This window comes from Symphodus melops (genome assembly GCF_947650265.1).
Source record: "Symphodus melops genome assembly, chromosome: 16".
Classification (NCBI taxonomy): domain Eukaryota; kingdom Metazoa; phylum Chordata; class Actinopteri; order Labriformes; family Labridae; genus Symphodus; species Symphodus melops.
In genome coordinates, this window is record NC_136706.1 from 20,007,411 (window position 1) to 20,024,538 (window position 17,128).

The following is a 17,128-nucleotide window of genomic DNA, read 5'->3' on the forward strand; positions in this document are numbered from 1 at the left end:
TACAGAAGTTTGAAGGGGAAACATTTTTTTTAAGGGACTTTACCACATCTTTTTTTTTTTTAACATCTTCCATCTATAGGTATAAGTTTGTTTCGATTTGATACAAATCGAAACACTTGGTTTAATTAAGTTTAAACCTAATTTAAGGTTTAACCTAATAAGTTTAAACCTAATTTAACCAAGTCTGTGATTTACTCTCTGTAATGTCTCTGCTTGAACTGTTTTTAAAAAAAATTTCATTTGTAAACTGTCTAACGAGAGTTACATCTCTTAAAAAAAGGGACATTCAATAAATGCACACCTACAAATATAACAACTTTTTTTTTTTAAACAGAAGAAATTGCTTCAGTGCTGTCTTATGTCATGATATCACGTTTTTACAGATTCGTTGGGGTATTGCATGTTAAAACATAGTGTTATTTCATAGTCGCTGCTGCTTCTTCACTTCCAAAGGATCCAGGTTAGGTGTTTCAGGAGTATGATTAGGATGCTTCCCATTTAGAGGTCTTCCAGTGTATCCCTTCTGGTCATGGGAACACCTCAGCAGCCCCTGGGAGGAGCTAGACAACATCACGGGAAAGAAGGACGTCAGGTTCAACTTGATTAGCCTGTTGCCACGGCAACCTGGCCCCAGATAAGCGGAAACTCTTTTGTACTATTTCTTAAACTGCAGGAAGTTTATGCTTTGGTTAAATTTGATGTTCAGATGTTTCCACTAGTTAGAAAGACTTTTTAAGTATGAACTTGGATACAGGAAAAAAAATTAATTCAATGCTAACGATGATTTTTATGATTAACATGAACAGTCGTTATACATTAAGTCTCACATTCTCTTGTTTAAAAACTCACACTTCGCAGGCCGAGGACAGAAGAGGAAATGAAGAGAGAAAAGATAAGAAATGTGGTGCACTCACTCAGCTGGACTAATGTGATCACATTTACTCCCCATGTAAAACTTTCCACTTAAAGGGAATATATAACTGTAGGTATGGATTATTGGCAGGATGAGAATTTACACTGAAAATAAGCTAAACATAATAAGCTTGTACAAGAAGTGCACTGTTTTGTTTTTGTTTGTTTTTTTGTCCTTGCTTTCCCTGTAATCCTGCCAGGTCTGTTATGTGACTCTCTGAAAGAGGCGTGTCCCACAGATCGGGTACCACAGGGCTGGATTACTGTATGCATGCTTGCACTAACTCCGCATCCAGGTGCTACAACAGTTAAATGCTGCTTTTACATAAGAGTACGAACTTCAGACTGTAAATAAACGTGGACACTCAGTGACATCACCCATTGGTTACTGAAGGGAGCAGCTGAAGCCTATCAATGTCTGAACCTAACTTTTGGTCAACCTAACAAAAGGTAAAGAGTAGGAGCCGAGGCGGGTCTCATGCCTCCTGACTAACAGCTACACCGCGCCCGACCATCAGTGAGGTCAGCGAGGGACGGCAGAATTTGAATTTCATCTTGGAGATTACTAAGTATGTCAAATTTTTAGGACAATTTTTTCAGACTGAGCTGGGTTGTCGGCCAAATACTTTGACTGTTTTCAGAGCTCTCACGCCTCTATTTACAGCTCAGTAAGCACCAATCTTACAGGAAAACTGTCAGCAATATTATCTGAAGTTTTCTTCAAACCTCATCTGATGACATTATTTTTAATAGGTTGAGGTTCACTCTTCATGTTGGTAAAGTGTCCCTCTGCAGAGGTCAGAGGTCCTGTTGAGGTTTTTTTTTCTTCTTTAAATTGCAATCCCTTTTAAAATTATATCTGTCAAAATCACTTCTTTGATAAACTGGCAAAGAAAAGACGTAACAGGTACTCAGCTCATTGAAATATAAAGACGTCAGTGTTAGTGTTTCCCTCTGACCTCTAGAGGGTGCTGTTGCAGCTCTAGCACACCAGCAGTTTGAAAACGTTTCATCAACCTCTCTCATATATACAGTTAGACAGCTGTATTATAAAAAACAGTATTTATTTCAAAAGGACCAAATTCACTTTTTTGCTCCTCTATTACCTTTCTTCTGTTCTTCTGGTTCCTTTCAGACCCTTTTTTTCATTATTTACTCCTTAGAATAATTATCACCCTCACTTTCTGTCCTCTTTTAAAATCTTGCTTTCCCTTTTTTCTCCCATGGATCTTTGTTGTTGTCTCTCCTCTAAGTGGGACAGAGTTCGAGCTGTCAGAGGTTTGTTTGGGAACACCAGAGGGGACATGCAGCGTGTCCCCTCGAGTTGGCTGTCTACAGACTTGAAGCCATCCGGTATCGTCTCAGTCCTCTCAGATAAAACACATGACCTTTGTCACATTTGGCTTCATGATGGCTGTGAAGGTACCAAGCTGCTGATGAGATGTTAAAAGTATTCCTTTTGTCACCATTATATGTTTCACTGGGCATCAAACTAACAGTCTCCCAGTCTGATAAAGGAATGTAAGCTTTGTTATTATGTAAGGCCACGGCTCTGATTCTCTTAAACTGCCCCTCTACGAGCTGGCCAGATATGTGCATGTACAATGGTTAGGGTAGTTTTAAAAGCAGACATTTAAAATGACGAGTGAGTCAGAACTGGATCATATTGATTTCTTGTTTGTGAAACGTGCTGTGTGTTGTTGGTGTGTGGAGGTTTCTCTGACTTTAGAGTGTGCCTGTGTCTTTGGGTGTGTGGGACATTTCAACACCATCTTCAACCACAATATTGTGGAAGTCGGATCCACAACATGATGGACGACGTGAACGTTTTATTTTTGAAGCACTTACAAACAGAGGTCAGCACATGTCATAACAAAGCTCCAACAACACATCCCCTGCAGCACAAACAGTAACCTAATCAAGATGTTTTACAAACGAGACACATGCAGTACACTTGTTAGATATGAGGCAGTCTTCTGTGAGATTCAGGGCCTTTCATTTGGTCTCCTGTGAGATCGTTTACAGCGTCTGTGTTGATGCAGCTGTGTTCTCTGCCCTCAGTGCTGCTGGGAGCTTTTGGACACCTAAAACAAACAGAGATCATAAACGATGAGTTCTGCATACTTGTACATATGCAATTACTTTACTGTTGGTAAATGACATGAGGACGGCCCCCTGAAATCCTCCTGAGTTTGTTGTTCACACATCTCACAGCATGAGACGATCCATGTCAGATGTGAAAGGAATGGAGTTCTAAGGAGGCAGCACAAAGGTCTGAGATACAATGCAAAAATTAAAATGTGTGCTTATGCTTTCGACAGTTTTGACACGTTCACAATATCAACAAAGGAGTGGAGAAGAACATACTGGAGAACAGAAAACAAAGGAAGATGTATCATTAGGTGCACGGTGCGAGATCATTCTGGAAGCGTGTATGCAGTCAAAAGTCGTGTGCCATCCCGTCCCACACGCTCGCTGTACCTTCTCTGTATTATTACCTGCTGAGTTCTCAAATCCGTACACAGTGACTTCAAGTGGAACATTTAGCAGGGGGCTTGCAGAAGTCAATAGTTTTGTGCAAGTGAGCAAGCACCAACACAGCTTGACCATCAGAGAGACCAAAGGAAAAAGAGAGGGGAAGTTAGCCCGCATGACTTTAAAGTGCTTTGGAAAGTGGAAACCTCTGGGATGAAAATAAAGTCACTGCTGAAGTGCCAAAAAATCCCCACAGACACTCAAACTAAAACGTCCAACTTAACAGCAGAAATAAACCTGTTTCAGTCTGGGAGGAGTTGATGTTTTTGGAATCCATAGTTAGTTTCTCCACTTTTTTACTACTCCATCAACATCCAACTCACCTGTTTAAAAACTATAAATACATAGGGGAAGCTGTCCTGAGGGTGCTGATGCCTGTTCACTGAAGTATCTGTTTCTCTTTACTTGACATGAAATCTATTCTTTATTTTGCAGGTTGTTTTTGGGAGATAGTGGCATAGATGCATTTACTCACCAGACCTTGATTGCTAGCCATTCAAATAGCCAATTTTATCAACATAATCTTTATAACATTTGTTTGATTACTCCATGTTGTGAGCTTCACTCTTTCGATCATTTTTTAAGTCACTTTTGGCTCTAAAATTACAGGATGGAAACAAAAACACTGTCTAGCCCACAGTCCAGAATAAAGGTTGATGTCACACTGGCGTCTTTTCAAAAGCGTCTGTGATGGTTACTACCCTCTCAACTCGACTTAAATGGGATAAGAAAAAGGATGGAAAGCCTTCATTAGGAGTGACAGCAGAATAATTTTCCGTATTAATCTGTACCTGTTTCTCCAGGTGCTCAATGTGTTTCTGTCGCCTGTTAATCATTCTCTCTTGGGCTGAAACTGCAGAAGTCAGACTGGCGAGCTGCCGAGCCTGTTTATCCATGAAAACCTACAACACAACAAATAGTCGTAATAATAAGAAGAAGACAAAGAAGAAATATGAAATGGACAGGAATATATACAAAACAGTCTTTACAGTCTTCTTTGGAAATTATTGACAATAAAATCGACAAACAGGAAGTGTGACAACCTCTGGACTTTCCAAACCACCAGTGGGAAAACTACTCAGGATAAGAGTTTTTTAGTTACGTAAAAACTCTGGTTTTGAGCTCACCTTTACTGACCCCATGTCGAGCTGAGTCTGACCCCCCGGCCTGGGCTCACTCAGGCTCTTCACTCTCTGCAGGATCTGGCTCATTCTTTGCTGCATGGCCCCCTGCTCCATCTCAAGGTCCTCCATACCCTTCTGCAGATCTTTGACCGCCCTCCACAGCCGGTCTCCTCTGGCTCTCAGTATCTGCAGGTCCTTCCTCGCCTGAGGAACAAAAACATTATTCATGCCGGGACCTACTTTTTTCTCTGGAGCAAAACGTACCTGATAATCCTCCTTCATGGCTTCCAACTTTTCATAAACTTTGAGAAGTTGGCTTTCCTGCACATTCTACCCATGTTCTTTCATTAGACCTTTAACTATTTCTTTATCTTGCAAGAACTTGAAAGCAACATCAAATATTTCAGTAACCTTGACAAATTGCAATTCATTTCAATTGTTTCCCTTTTACAAGTTAAATGTGAATTCTTGTTGGATCTTCTTGATGCAGCCTCCAAGTCGGACTTTGTGGCAGTGGATTTCATTTGAAATTGAAATAAGTAATAACAAAGTGACTTTTGGTGTAAGCATAAGCAAATGAGTCAAATGGAAGAAATATAGTTGGAGGAGCCTCTGTCCAATCAGGGAGTCAGCATTCAGAAATGTGTAAGTGAGCGTTTTTCACTCGAACAGAGATCTGTCTCAACCATGAGAGTGATCGTGCAACCATTGAAAAAGAAGGTCTAATTAGATTCACAGCTTTTGTATCAGCTGATGAAGCAGGACGACATGAACATAAACACCGGGAAAGGAAAATACAAAAAACACCCTTGAGACCAAAAAGTAAAATGAAAATGATTTTGGTTGAATAGAACAAGTTTTTAATGGATAGAAACAAAATGAAACACATGAAATGTAAGAAGTCAAAATCATTTAGCTGTCAAAAGATTGATGAGTAGGATGAAACTTGGTTGGCTGATGATTTACATCATATAAGAATGAAATCTTTAAAACACTGAATCACACTGATTTTTTCTCACCTGTCTGCGTGTCCGTCCTGCCTGCAGACTCTGCTTACGAAGGCTCTCCACACTCTTAGTCACTCCGTCCAGCTCTGCTTCCACCTGCTCCCCTTGCTGCTCCAGTCGCTTGGCGTTCTCTTCCACCCCCTGCAGCAGGTGAGCCAGGCCCAGGGAGAGCATCCTCACCTGGGCTACGGGGACCACACCTGAAGCAGGGGATGTGGAGTGGGTGGAGGCAGGGTGGGTCTGACAGAGTCCAACCAACAGCACAACCAGCAGCAAGACCGGACTCCCCATCATAGACCTGACTTTCATTAAATGGAGATTAAAATCTAGATCCTAAATCTTACAATCTGATCTGGAGTCACCTAAAGATGAATCCACATCTGCTGGTCCTCTGAAGTGTCCTGCTGTTGCTCAGATGTTCCCTGAGGACGTCTGCAGCTCAGTACTGAGGGCAGAGGCATGTGGAGAGGGGGGGGGAGAGACAGCTTGAGACAAAGGAGGAGTTCCCACAGTGAAGCATATAATAGTGGCAAATCAAAACTAGTGCTCTGAATCTTCTCTTTAAAACTATTTAATATCTTACAGACGGCGTCTAAAAGTACTGAGGATTTCTGACATGAGAAATGAAAATCATGATGTTCTTTAAACAATCAATGCTAAAGAAGGGGAAATGTTGCAGTGATACATCTCCTGTGCAGAACACTTGTCTGTTTAGGGAAATGAGACTGCGCTGAATTGACAAATGAAATAAAGCAACAGAGACATCTGCTGACTATTTGAGGAACTGCAAAGAGATTTTTTTTCTCTGTAGTTTTCAGCTCATCAGAATCAGGCCTGTGTTAAACACACAAGGAATTTCACTGGGTAGATTGTGCTTCTCCGCTCAACAGATGAGACACACCTGACTCCAATCAGTAATCATCTCCTGTATAAGAACCTGGCCTTCTCTCCATACTCTGCCAGGTAGTCTGTCTTGTTCGGTAGTGTCACCTTGCATGTCACTGAGCTTTGTCATCCAGTTGGATATTTTTTTGTCCTCCTAAGTTGTCCTCCTTAGTCTGTGTACTTACCTGTGTTCTCTTGTGTGAGGATTTGCTGGTGTGCCTCAGTTTTTCTGCACTGGATCTTCCAGAATGTCATCGTGGAGTGTTTTGTGGAGAGCCAGCTCCCTGCCTGCCTGCGTGCCTGTTTTGGTTTTTTTATTTATTTATTTTTTTTTAACATAAATCGAGTTTTAACATTTTAGTCCTGTGTCAGTCTCCTTTTTTTTTTACGGTTAACTTACTGAAACCATAACAGGATGTGCAAGAGAGAGCTCTGAAGTGTGTTTCTAGGAGTGTGTTTGCCTCTGGATTCAGAGTTAATAGAAAATCAGTAAATGCTCCAAAAAGCCAAACCTGTGAACAAACAGAGGGCTAAGCATTAATCTATCCTGCATACAGTATACTGTAACAATACATTGCATTTGTCAGTTATTAATCTATTTAATGTCAAGAAGAATTTTCCCATATTTATTGAGAAATTTTTTTCCAAGCTTGTTTTTGTCCACCCAGTCAGGCTTTGTCCTGGAACTGAATTGAGACAAACGGGACTTCCTACGCTCAGACGTCGGCTGAATGAGCCGCTTTGTGCCAGCGAAGGACAGACCAACAAACTGCCCTTTGAATTGTTTTGGAGTTGAGGCAGGCCAAACGCACAAACGACACTATGTCTACTCATAAAGCCCGATTTATTCTCTTAAGGAGAGAACAGCATCAGTCTCAGCCCACCACTTCCTCCTGCAGTCAGGATTCAGAGGGAAGCTGCAGGGACAGACGGGTCAACAGGCCACAGCGTCAGGACCTAAGAGCTCAAAAATACAGTAAGTCTAAATTTCCTTCAGGGAGAAATGTTTAAAACAAGTTGATACAACAGCAAACCTGATGTATCAGATGCTTACAAAGTCAGATGAAAATATCCAAAATGAACTTTCTGTAAAGCTAAGATAGACACATTTATCTTGTACTTACAGAGTTCTTTGCACTGTAGTTATTAGTCTCTACATACATATGTATGCTTCCTATTTGTAAACATAAATGTTGGGACTTTCAGAAATTAAAATACAAAAAGGAAAATGAGTGATGAGTTTAGTTGGGTACAGAACCTTCTGCTGATGTTGATGCTATAGCTCCACAATGAAGTCACAGATTTATTGTCACTGTCAGAGGTAACAAATGAAACCTGTGAAATGTTTCTGTGCTGCTCTGAATCACTGTGTGGTGACATGAGCTGATGATGATCTCTGTTACTGTCCTTTCTTACTGCTGTTTGAATTCTGTTTGGATTATTTTTCCTGTAAAAAGAACTTGTCTCTTTTCTAGGATTGTCTGGATATCAGAGGGGAGATGATGTGTGAGTTGAAGTAAAATCAGATTGAGTTGAACCCTTGATCAATTTGTGATAAGAATGAGTTGAGCTCTTGTGTCAGTGCCAATGTTCATCTGAATTATTGTCATTTTTTAACTAATGGAAGAAGCTTGGGCTCCTAAATCTACACAACTCTTGTCTTGTTTTTGTTTTGTGGAGATCTTGAGTATGAGTTGCCTTCCAGTGCCGTTGCTGACAAGTCTTAGAGAACAGAACTATCCCAGCACAAGAGTGATGTAAGTGCACAGTGATTGGTCCATAAAAAATGTATTTTTATATAATATTTAATGATATTATGATTTATTATTGTTATTATATGGGGTGTAGTTCTTAAGGAATTCCTGAGTGGATAGTTCCACGACAAAAAGTCCCTGAAAAAAGTTTGGTCTAAAACCCTGTTTATCATTTGTGTTTTAATTTGCATTTATGTTGTCATCCTGCTTCTCGTGTTTTCACGCCCTGATTGTTCACACCTGAGTATCGTTATCCCCTGATTGTCTGTGTATGTAGTGTGTCTCAGACGTCTTTCAATGTAAGTTTTCTATTTTATGACCATTGCCAGATTTTTGGGGGGATTTGTTTGTGGATCGACCTGCCCTGCTGGGTCCCATGTTCAAACGGTTCTGTTAAAAATAATCCTTGTTATCTCAAAATGAATTGTGATCTCAGGGTAACAACTGAAAGTAGATTGAAGTCAAGGCAAAATTAACGATATAAAAGATAAAGCTGTGTGTCCCCTTAAGGCTTCCGTACTGGAACTTTCAATCCTAACTTTATCTGTGGGAAATATGTGAGTAGTTTCCATTTAACTTTGTTTTGATTTTTAAACTTGTTTCTAAGGTCAAGACGAAACCTTGAACCTCTTAATTAGAGAGTCAAAGAGTTAATGAAACCATATCGAACATATACACAAAATAAAATGAGTATTTAACAAAGTCAGGTGTTAAAAAACAAACACAAAATGAACAAATAGAGGCAATTATTAATGTAGAATTCAATTTTTGCATTTTCTCTTAAATGTTTCTAGTTTGATAGTATGTGCTGCGGCAATCCAGGAATTTTCCCCACAATCCTCAACAATCCCTCTGTCACCCAGGCTCCACTTTGAAATAACGGCCCCACCAAGTCAAGCATGGTTTGACTTGGACTTGCAGGGGTCTGAAGGTCAGAGGTAGGGTGACTGAACAGCTGGGGGGGAGGGGAGGGGGTCACATGCTTAGACCACGCATGGTATGTCATGGCTCTGTGGATCAAACATGTAAAAAGTGAAAACCCAGCACGCAGGATCCAGTGTGTTGTTGTAGTGTGATTCCCATTAAGTCAGCTCCAGCAGTCACACGCAGCACCAACAACTCGGCGTTCAGAGGGATCTGTTTAAAGCTCAGCGTCAGGCTTACTCTGTTGTTCGCTTCAATTTGAACTTGGTGTTTGCTGTGATTGAGTAAGAACTGAGAATTTATTGTGGAAATCATTTATGTGACATGTGAGGCAGGGAGGAGTGACAGGCTAAAGAGGCGGCTGTGGAGAGCCGCCATGAATTCAATCATAAATCATCACTGATTGGCTGAGGAGGTATCTGATTCACAGTTGACACAATCGTCTTTATAAAAAAAGAGATTAACAACAATATGAACGTTGGCCTGCGGAGCTGATTCTGTAAAATGTCACCTTCACTTCAGGCTTAAACAGACAGTATGATGAGTGACTGCAGCGCTGCGCACACACAAGCAGCAGCACACCTGCCAGCACGGGATGTAATACTCCTTATTAATCTGTGTTAGCAATTAATAAAACATGCATTCACCATAACAGGTAAAATACAAAGTCCTCTTCCTCTTGAGGTGGTCTTCTCTTGAACGTCATCTCTTTGCACTGTTTGTCCTCCATCAGAACCAATAAGAGTCTGTGATGGGATCCATGGTCTCGCTGACGGGTTCTCAGGGCAGGACGAGGAACAGATGGATGGGACTCAATGATGACATTCTGGAAGTATTTCTGGTATGTGACAGCGGTTTCATTGGGAATAACCGTGCACCTCTCTGTTTGTCATTATTCTGAAAGTCACCTCATTGTTACTCCAGAGCTAAACGTTGTTACTCCAGAGCTAAACGTGGCTCGATTTGTGAAAGAGAATAGAAACCTGAACCTACATCTTTAATGAAGAGCCTCTCTTCAGGATCATGGTCACGATGGAAGCGAGTGCTCCTCTTTAGCTCACTATTATTATTGTTCTCACATTACAAGTGTTTACAATAATTTATTCATAATGTTATTTAAAGAATCCTATTTAAAGAAACTGATAGCTGTAGGAATTAAGGAGTTAGAGTATCAGTCTTTTCCTCTTCAGTGGTTGAAATAACCATTTTACTGTGTATATAAACAGGAGTATTCCCATCAAGATACAAAGTCTCCTTTACAATGGAGTCCAAGACCGCAGAGCGCAACAAAGCAGTGAACTAAATAAATAAAAAAATGATCAAAACATATAAACCCAAGCAAGTATCAAAGGTTTTTAAACTTTTGTGTAAAGGTAAAACAGATCATAAAAAAGACACAAATACCCCTTACACGGCCTCCTGTGGAGTGAAATGACCCGACTTCCATATAATCAGGATTGCTTAATAACATAAATATATAAACATGTATTGTTCTGCGCAATGAACTAAAACATCCCTGTGGACTCACCGTGAGAAATAATATTAAGTAAGGAAGTAAGTAGTCATTTAACATGGCAACCAAAGAGCATAGAGTGTTTTAAGATGGTTTTGTTTGTTTTTTCTGCATACTCTGATTTCAGATCATACTTCATATTCAATGTGAGTCATAATTTGCATGCAAGTATGTGGTTTGGGACACCGCTTGTGTTTCATTATGAAACGAAGCTCCAGATCTGTAAATATGTGTGTATGTAAAACAAAAAGTGACGCCTCGAGAGACTGTGCACCCAGATCAGACAACGTTTAAAGCTGTATGAGGTTCAGATGGGTGGACGGCTGAATGTGAGGTTACCTGTAGAAAAATAGTTTGTCTTGACAATTCTTCAGGGTGTTGAAGAAGCATCACGTGAATTTTTCAGGCTGTTGCGTTACTATTAAATGTGAGAAAACCAGCTTAGGGTTCATTATCGTCATCAACTGGTCAGGAGAAGATGAAGGGAAGGAGTTTGCAGGCAGTTCTCTTTGATTAACACCAAATAGCTTAAAAAAACATTTAATTATTAACCAATAAAAATCAATTCTTAAAACTTTCAGCCGATACGTTATGTTGGTTAGTTAGTCAGAAACAGCGGTGTATGCATGCGTAGGAATGGGATCAGTTTACACACACACATGCATCATACTTACACATGCAATATAATCGCACACACATGCATCATGCACACACACACACACACACACACACACACACATATCATTGACACACATGCAATATAAACATACACACACCCATACATCATACACACACAAATGCATCATACAGACATACACACATGCACCATACAAACACAAACGATGAACAATACACACTCGCATCATACACACACATGCCTCTTACTGTACACACTGAATCACAGACACACACACACACACACACACACACACACACACACACACACACACGCACACACAGGTGTGATTCCTCCATAACTAGCATGACTTTGGACTGTAGGAGGAATGAGGGAGTAAACCCACACCTGCACCTGCCACAGAAACTAGACTACACTAGGTAGTGCCTTAGTTAGTTAGTTAGTTGGTGGGTTGGTTGGTTAGATAGATAAGCGGCGGTATATGCATGCATAAGAATGGGATTAGTTAACACACACATGCATCAATGACACTCTCACATGCTTCATACACATCATCATGCATTATATACACAAACACAAGAGGAGGGTTTCTTATTTTGTCCAATCAATGCCTGTTAATCTCGTGTCCCAGAATGCCCTCACACCTGCCATGAGAGCGACCCACCCTGCAGAGTGCAGGGGGTGATTATCATGAGTTACTATCAGAGGAGCACGCTGTCATTTTCTGTCCACAGGCAGACTTCCTCGGGCCTCTCTGGAGTTCCTGATATAGGCGTAGCACTTAATGAGGGAAATACCCAAAGTTAAACCGAGCATGGGAGCCTAAGAGAGAGGGAGAGTGGGGGAGGGAGGAGCAGACCGACTGGAGCACGAGAAGAGCACAAGCAGGAGAAAGAGGAGAGATGTGCGGCGAGGAGGGCAGAGTTTTCCCCTTCTTTTTGCCATGGCTATGTGGGTCTCTGGCATGATGATTTGGGACAGAAAACAAAAATCACATTGCCAGGGATTACTACTCTGCTATGGCGTCTGCTTCTCGGGGACGATGCCTGATTGTGGACACACACGAAGAACTTCTTTGTGACCCGTTAGGTTTTCTTTTTCCGTACACCTGTAAGAGAGGAGTTCTTGAAGCTGCCAGGGATCTGTCTGAAAGAACAACTCTTCTGAGACAAGATGAGTGGATCCATGCGTCTGTGTCAGTGTGTGTTTCTACTGTCTGATCAGGTGCAGAGCTTAGTCGACTGCTGAACACGGAGTGTGAGCGTTTTGTTCACAGTGGCTAAGTTCTTCACTTGTACAGAGATAATAAGAATGATAAAAACAAATAATTGTAAACTTGCTGAACAGGTGAATAATTTTGTCATAACAGAGTTCAGAGTTTTCAGTGTTTCTCACACAAGACTTTTGTTATTTAGATGAGTCTGTGCACACGCTGGGACAGTAAAAAACATTCATTAGTTTTATGGAAATGTGTAAAGTAATGTGTCTTTCTCAAATTCATGGAAAGGCTGGAAAAATATATGCAATGGTTTTTTTTCCCAACAGCAAACATTTCTCACAATAGCAGCAAGTGTTTGCATTCAAAGCCTGATACGAGTTCTTCTTCTGTGCCATACAGCTTTAATTGTAATGCAAAAACTAAAAAAAGACACACATCAATAATGCACACTGTTATACAAGCTGATATGCCCTTCATTATATCATACACACTCAGCATGACTCAATACACATGTTCGGCTGCACAGACATTTATAATTACCTGCAACTGAAAACAGTTCCCCAGCACCATTTACTTAGCTTTTAAATAATGTTTGCATAAAAAAAACTACAATGTTGAAGCCATACTTAAAATGTATAAATGCAACATTTCTAAAACGTGTGACAGGACTGGGGATGGAGAGATGATAGAGATGGACTCACACATTGTTGTTTTCAGGATTTACTGACAAAAGAATACGTTGACACAACCTTGTCCTCATGCAGCTCTGTTTAACATTCTCTTTATTCACTGCAGCCCATCCTCACTCAGACACACCTAATGACTCCACAATAACCCCGGTTAGAACTCCAGTTAATCTGATCTGAAGTATTTTAAGATGCAGAGCATGTAGGAAAAGTCTTCAACTTAAGAAGTCCTTCAAAAAGTTTGGCTTTCTAAAGAAAATGTCAAGAAGTTTTTTGTTGAATATAAACGTTAAGTATTTAACAAACAGACAAGTTTAGAGGCCCTGTCTTGAACGTGTATCTGTTATGTCTCTCTTCAGGGCAGCCCCTCCTTCTCCTATTGTGGGTTGTCTGTCTTTCCCTGTCTGTCTAACCTCATGTTTCTCTCCCTGATTGAGTGTGGTGCGCGTGGTTTCTTTCCTCAGGAGACACCAGGTGTGTCACATCAACAATCAACCCGGGCTGTACAAAACCCCCAGATTGTCTCTCACTCACTGCCAGATCGTTCTACCACATATTTTTTGCTGATCTTCCACTGGAGCACCTCGTCAATTCTTGTACACCTCACAACTCCTACCCACCGGATCCTGGGACTTCTCACCACCCCTCCCCTTTGGCACAATTGTTTGAGTCACTTTGTAATTAAATCCTGTTCACGTATCCCCTCAGTCTCCGTCGTGCTTTTGGGTCCAAATCAAGACAATCCATATCAGTATCAGCTTTCACATGAAGGACTCCTGTTTCTAAAGACGGAAGGTGAAAATCTTTTCACTTTGGATGTGTAAATTAAAATGTTAACTGTTTCTTTTACTCAACCAAATGATGATACCCTAAATGTGTTTAGGAAAATGAACAAGACCATCTCAATCATATATTTAGAACCATTTGACTTCCTGCAGGCTTTATGTCATAGATTGAAAATGTGACAAACCTTCTGGATGAAACGAGAACAAAGACAGAAGTGATGAGATTCATGTGTTTTTTTCTCACAAGGAAACATTGTACATTTACAAAGCTTATTATTTTTCGGATACTCTCACTTGAGACGGTATGGTAATTAAATGATCTTACTGTACATGCAGAATTCACATCACTTCACTTCTGCCTTTAAAGGAACCAGCAGAGGGCCACACCTGGAGTCTTCTGACTTTGTCCTGAGGAAACACCTGACCTTCCTCCTGTGCCTCCTGAGCTGACAGCAGTGTGATAGAATACACTGGCTCAGTTCAGCAGGAACAAGAGTTTAGTCAGCGCACAGCAATGATCTGGGACATCTCAAGGAGGAAACGTATGGCACGCAGGACAATGTATATATGTACATATTCAGTCTGATACTGCCTTTGTATTTGTGGGAAATGTCAAACAAGCTAAACAACATCTTTTTTTCTATAAGTTGTTCACGTCTTCTTTATGTGGTATCTTTGCATTACATTATATCGTAAGTTTACCTGTGACCGCTTTGAAGCGTGTATGAATACGTGCTTTCACTCCCCTCTAGTGGTCACAATGAATACCTGCAACTGCATATTTATTGTACACTGTATCCCGAGTTGACAGGGTTGTTTTATGCAACTTCCTGCTATAATTACATAAAGAAATTGTAAAAAAAAAAAAAAACTAATATTAACATTAACAAAGTCTGTTCAACACTAACTTATCACTGATTAAAGACCATTTTTAGAGGTCTCTGTTAATGTTGGGTAGAAAATGCTTTCATTCCAACAAAGAAAAAAGAAATGATTTGAAATCACAGTAAAATTGACCAATCACATCTTCCCTCTGAGTGGGCGGGACTTGTTATAGATGGTCTTTAGCTTGCCAGGCTTGGTTTGGAAGGAAAAAGAGAGAGTTGGAGGTATGCCGGCAGGCCTTTAATGTTGGGGGTGTGGCTTGCACAGGTGTGGTAGAAATCAGATAGGGCACAGGTGTCAAACTCCTTCTAACACACCTGCTATATAATGTGTTGTCATCAAGCTGTGCAGAAGCCTGATCACGAGTCACTCATTGGATTCAGCTGCGTCCGAGCAGGGAGACATCTAACAGGCTGAGGAAGCCGACCCTGCAGGACTGGAGTTTGACTCCCTTGAGGTAGGGTGATGCTGATTGAGTGGAGGTGGTGATTTTAACATTATTATCATTACCGTTTTCTGGAAGAACTTTAAAGCTGGGCCTAACAAGCAAACGACTACCTGTGTGAAGACATTTGAGAGGCATTTCAACTCTAACAACCTGAATGAGCTGGACTCTGTTTCAAGTAATGTGATCATCAAAGAGTAAGTGATTTAAAATCCATAAGCCGCTGTGCCAACTTGTTTGATTCTGGCTGTTATCCCTTTTTTTAAAGTTTATTTGGGGGAGATGCATGTGGTCTTGTGAGCATGCAGCGTGCTCTGGAAGAAGAGCACCCACTTTGCCATTATTTGAAAGGATGATTTGCATTTTGCATATCAGCTGTTTCTTTTGGTAATATTTCTCTGTGCTGTTCTCTCGGTGCATTGCGGGGCGCACGGCTGTGGCTGATTGGTCATCTCTTGGCTGGATGCATAGCCGATGTGTTCTTGGGCAAGACACTTAACCCCAGGTGGTCCTGCTGCTTCTTCAGTGGTGAATTTGTATGAATGAAAGGGGTTGGTTCTGATGGACTCTTTTCACAGAAGCCTCTGCCCACAATGTGTGAATGTGAAGGTGTGACCTGCAATATTTAAGCACTTTGTGGAGTCAGAAGACTAGAAAAGCGCATTACTAGTCCATTCACCATCGTTAATCCTTGATTTTTAAAGGCTAAAGCTTCCAATTTTGGTGTCAGAGAAAAAAACGTGTTTTCATACTTTGTATTATTCTGGGCAGGTAAGTCTTTCTGTGTGTCGAGGGTCTATGTTTAAACATGCAGTATTGACACAGTGCTGCGAGGTGTGCGGGAGACATGCATGTTGATGCCGGGGACAGAATTAGGCAGAGAGAAGTGTCGGCCTCCAAAAGTGTACAGTTCAAATGTGCAGAATAAACAACAAACAGACAACCTCAATACGGCCAGACTCTCCGTGTCTCCTTTGAGCAGGTAAGTGAACCCCTCAGTTGGAGAATAGACTTGGAGCAGAGTCTCCCCTGTGTGCTGTAACTACGGTTGGAACTCTGAAGCAGGAAAGGTTAAGACCCCTCTTAGACAGCAGTGTCATGACATCCAAATCTGTTGTGAATAATATCAGCTTCTCTCTCTCTCTCTCTCTCTCTCTCTCTCTCTCTCTCTCTCTCGTAGCTTCATCTGTCACCGTCCATCTTCTGGTTTGTGATTGTAAAGCTGTATGAATCTCAGGTGACCTGAACGTTCAAAGTTGTTGTAATATTGAAAGGCAATAGGCTATACTTGTTGCTTTAAGAGTTTGCTGGATGTGATCTATGTTACCCACCTCCCAACAGGTTGCTGCTTATAGAAACACACTTAGTTTGGGTGTTGAGAAATGAATCTTTAATCCTCTCATAAAGCTCGGTCTGTGTTGATCGTTGCTGTGTATAAACTGTAGGACTGAGTGGACGTTCATCGTTTAAGAAACAGACACTCGGGTGATGTCTGTGTTTTTATTTGCAAGGAGCAACAAAAAACTATTTTACTTATGTGAAAACTTAAATCAATTTTTTACCATCACTTTCATTTCAGCATAAATATTACTTTATCACCATAATGGGTAAAATACGTAATTTTAGATAATTTAACTTGTGTATGATGGAAAACATCTCGGGACCCCCCTCTCAGTGTCTAAGGAGCCCGCAGGTGGTCCCAAGCCCCACTTTAAAAACAGCAGTGTGGACAAGACTCAGACCTGGACCCTAATGCATTTAAAATGTGATGCATTAATTGTTTTTAACTAGACGTGTTCAAAACATTCAAATCAACG

General features: G+C 40.8%; 1 protein-coding gene and 1 long non-coding RNA gene across 2 annotated transcripts in view; one reads left to right on the top strand and one right to left on the bottom strand.

The window, feature by feature from the left end:
* Positions 1 to 2,724: 2,724 nt before the first annotated feature.
* On the bottom strand, positions 2,725 to 6,041 carry LOC306837371 (uncharacterized protein). Its single transcript, XM_079365018.1, has 4 exons — positions 5,591 to 6,041; positions 4,575 to 4,775; positions 4,239 to 4,349; positions 2,725 to 2,996 (listed from the first exon to the last, which is right to left on the bottom strand). The coding sequence occupies exons 1-4, from the start codon at positions 5,885 to 5,887 to the stop codon at positions 2,970 to 2,972; spliced, it is 636 nt and encodes a 211-aa protein (XP_079221144.1). The 5' UTR covers positions 5,888 to 6,041; the 3' UTR covers positions 2,725 to 2,969.
* Positions 6,042 to 7,280: 1,239 nt separating this feature from the next.
* Positions 7,281 to 17,128, top strand: part of LOC306837257 — a 34,473-nt gene continuing 24,625 nt past the window's right edge. Inside the window, exons 1-2 of the long non-coding RNA XR_013780901.1 lie at positions 7,281 to 7,439; positions 9,875 to 9,982. This is a non-coding gene — a long non-coding RNA (uncharacterized lncRNA). The remainder of the gene's footprint in view (positions 7,440 to 9,874; positions 9,983 to 17,128) is intronic.

Coding starts and splice junctions, on each gene's coding strand:
- LOC306837371 (XM_079365018.1), bottom strand. CDS start 5,887: ATGAAAGTCAGGTCTATGATGGGGAGTCCGGTCTTGCTGCTGGTTGTG. Junction 4,350..4,574: donor TCGACATGGGGTCAGTAAAG/GTGAGCTCAAAA, acceptor GTTGTGTTGTAG/GTTTTCATGGATAAACAGGC. Junction 2,997..4,238: donor TTGAGCACCTGGAGAAACAG/GTACAGATTAAT, acceptor TGTTTGTTTTAG/GTGTCCAAAAGCTCCCAGCA.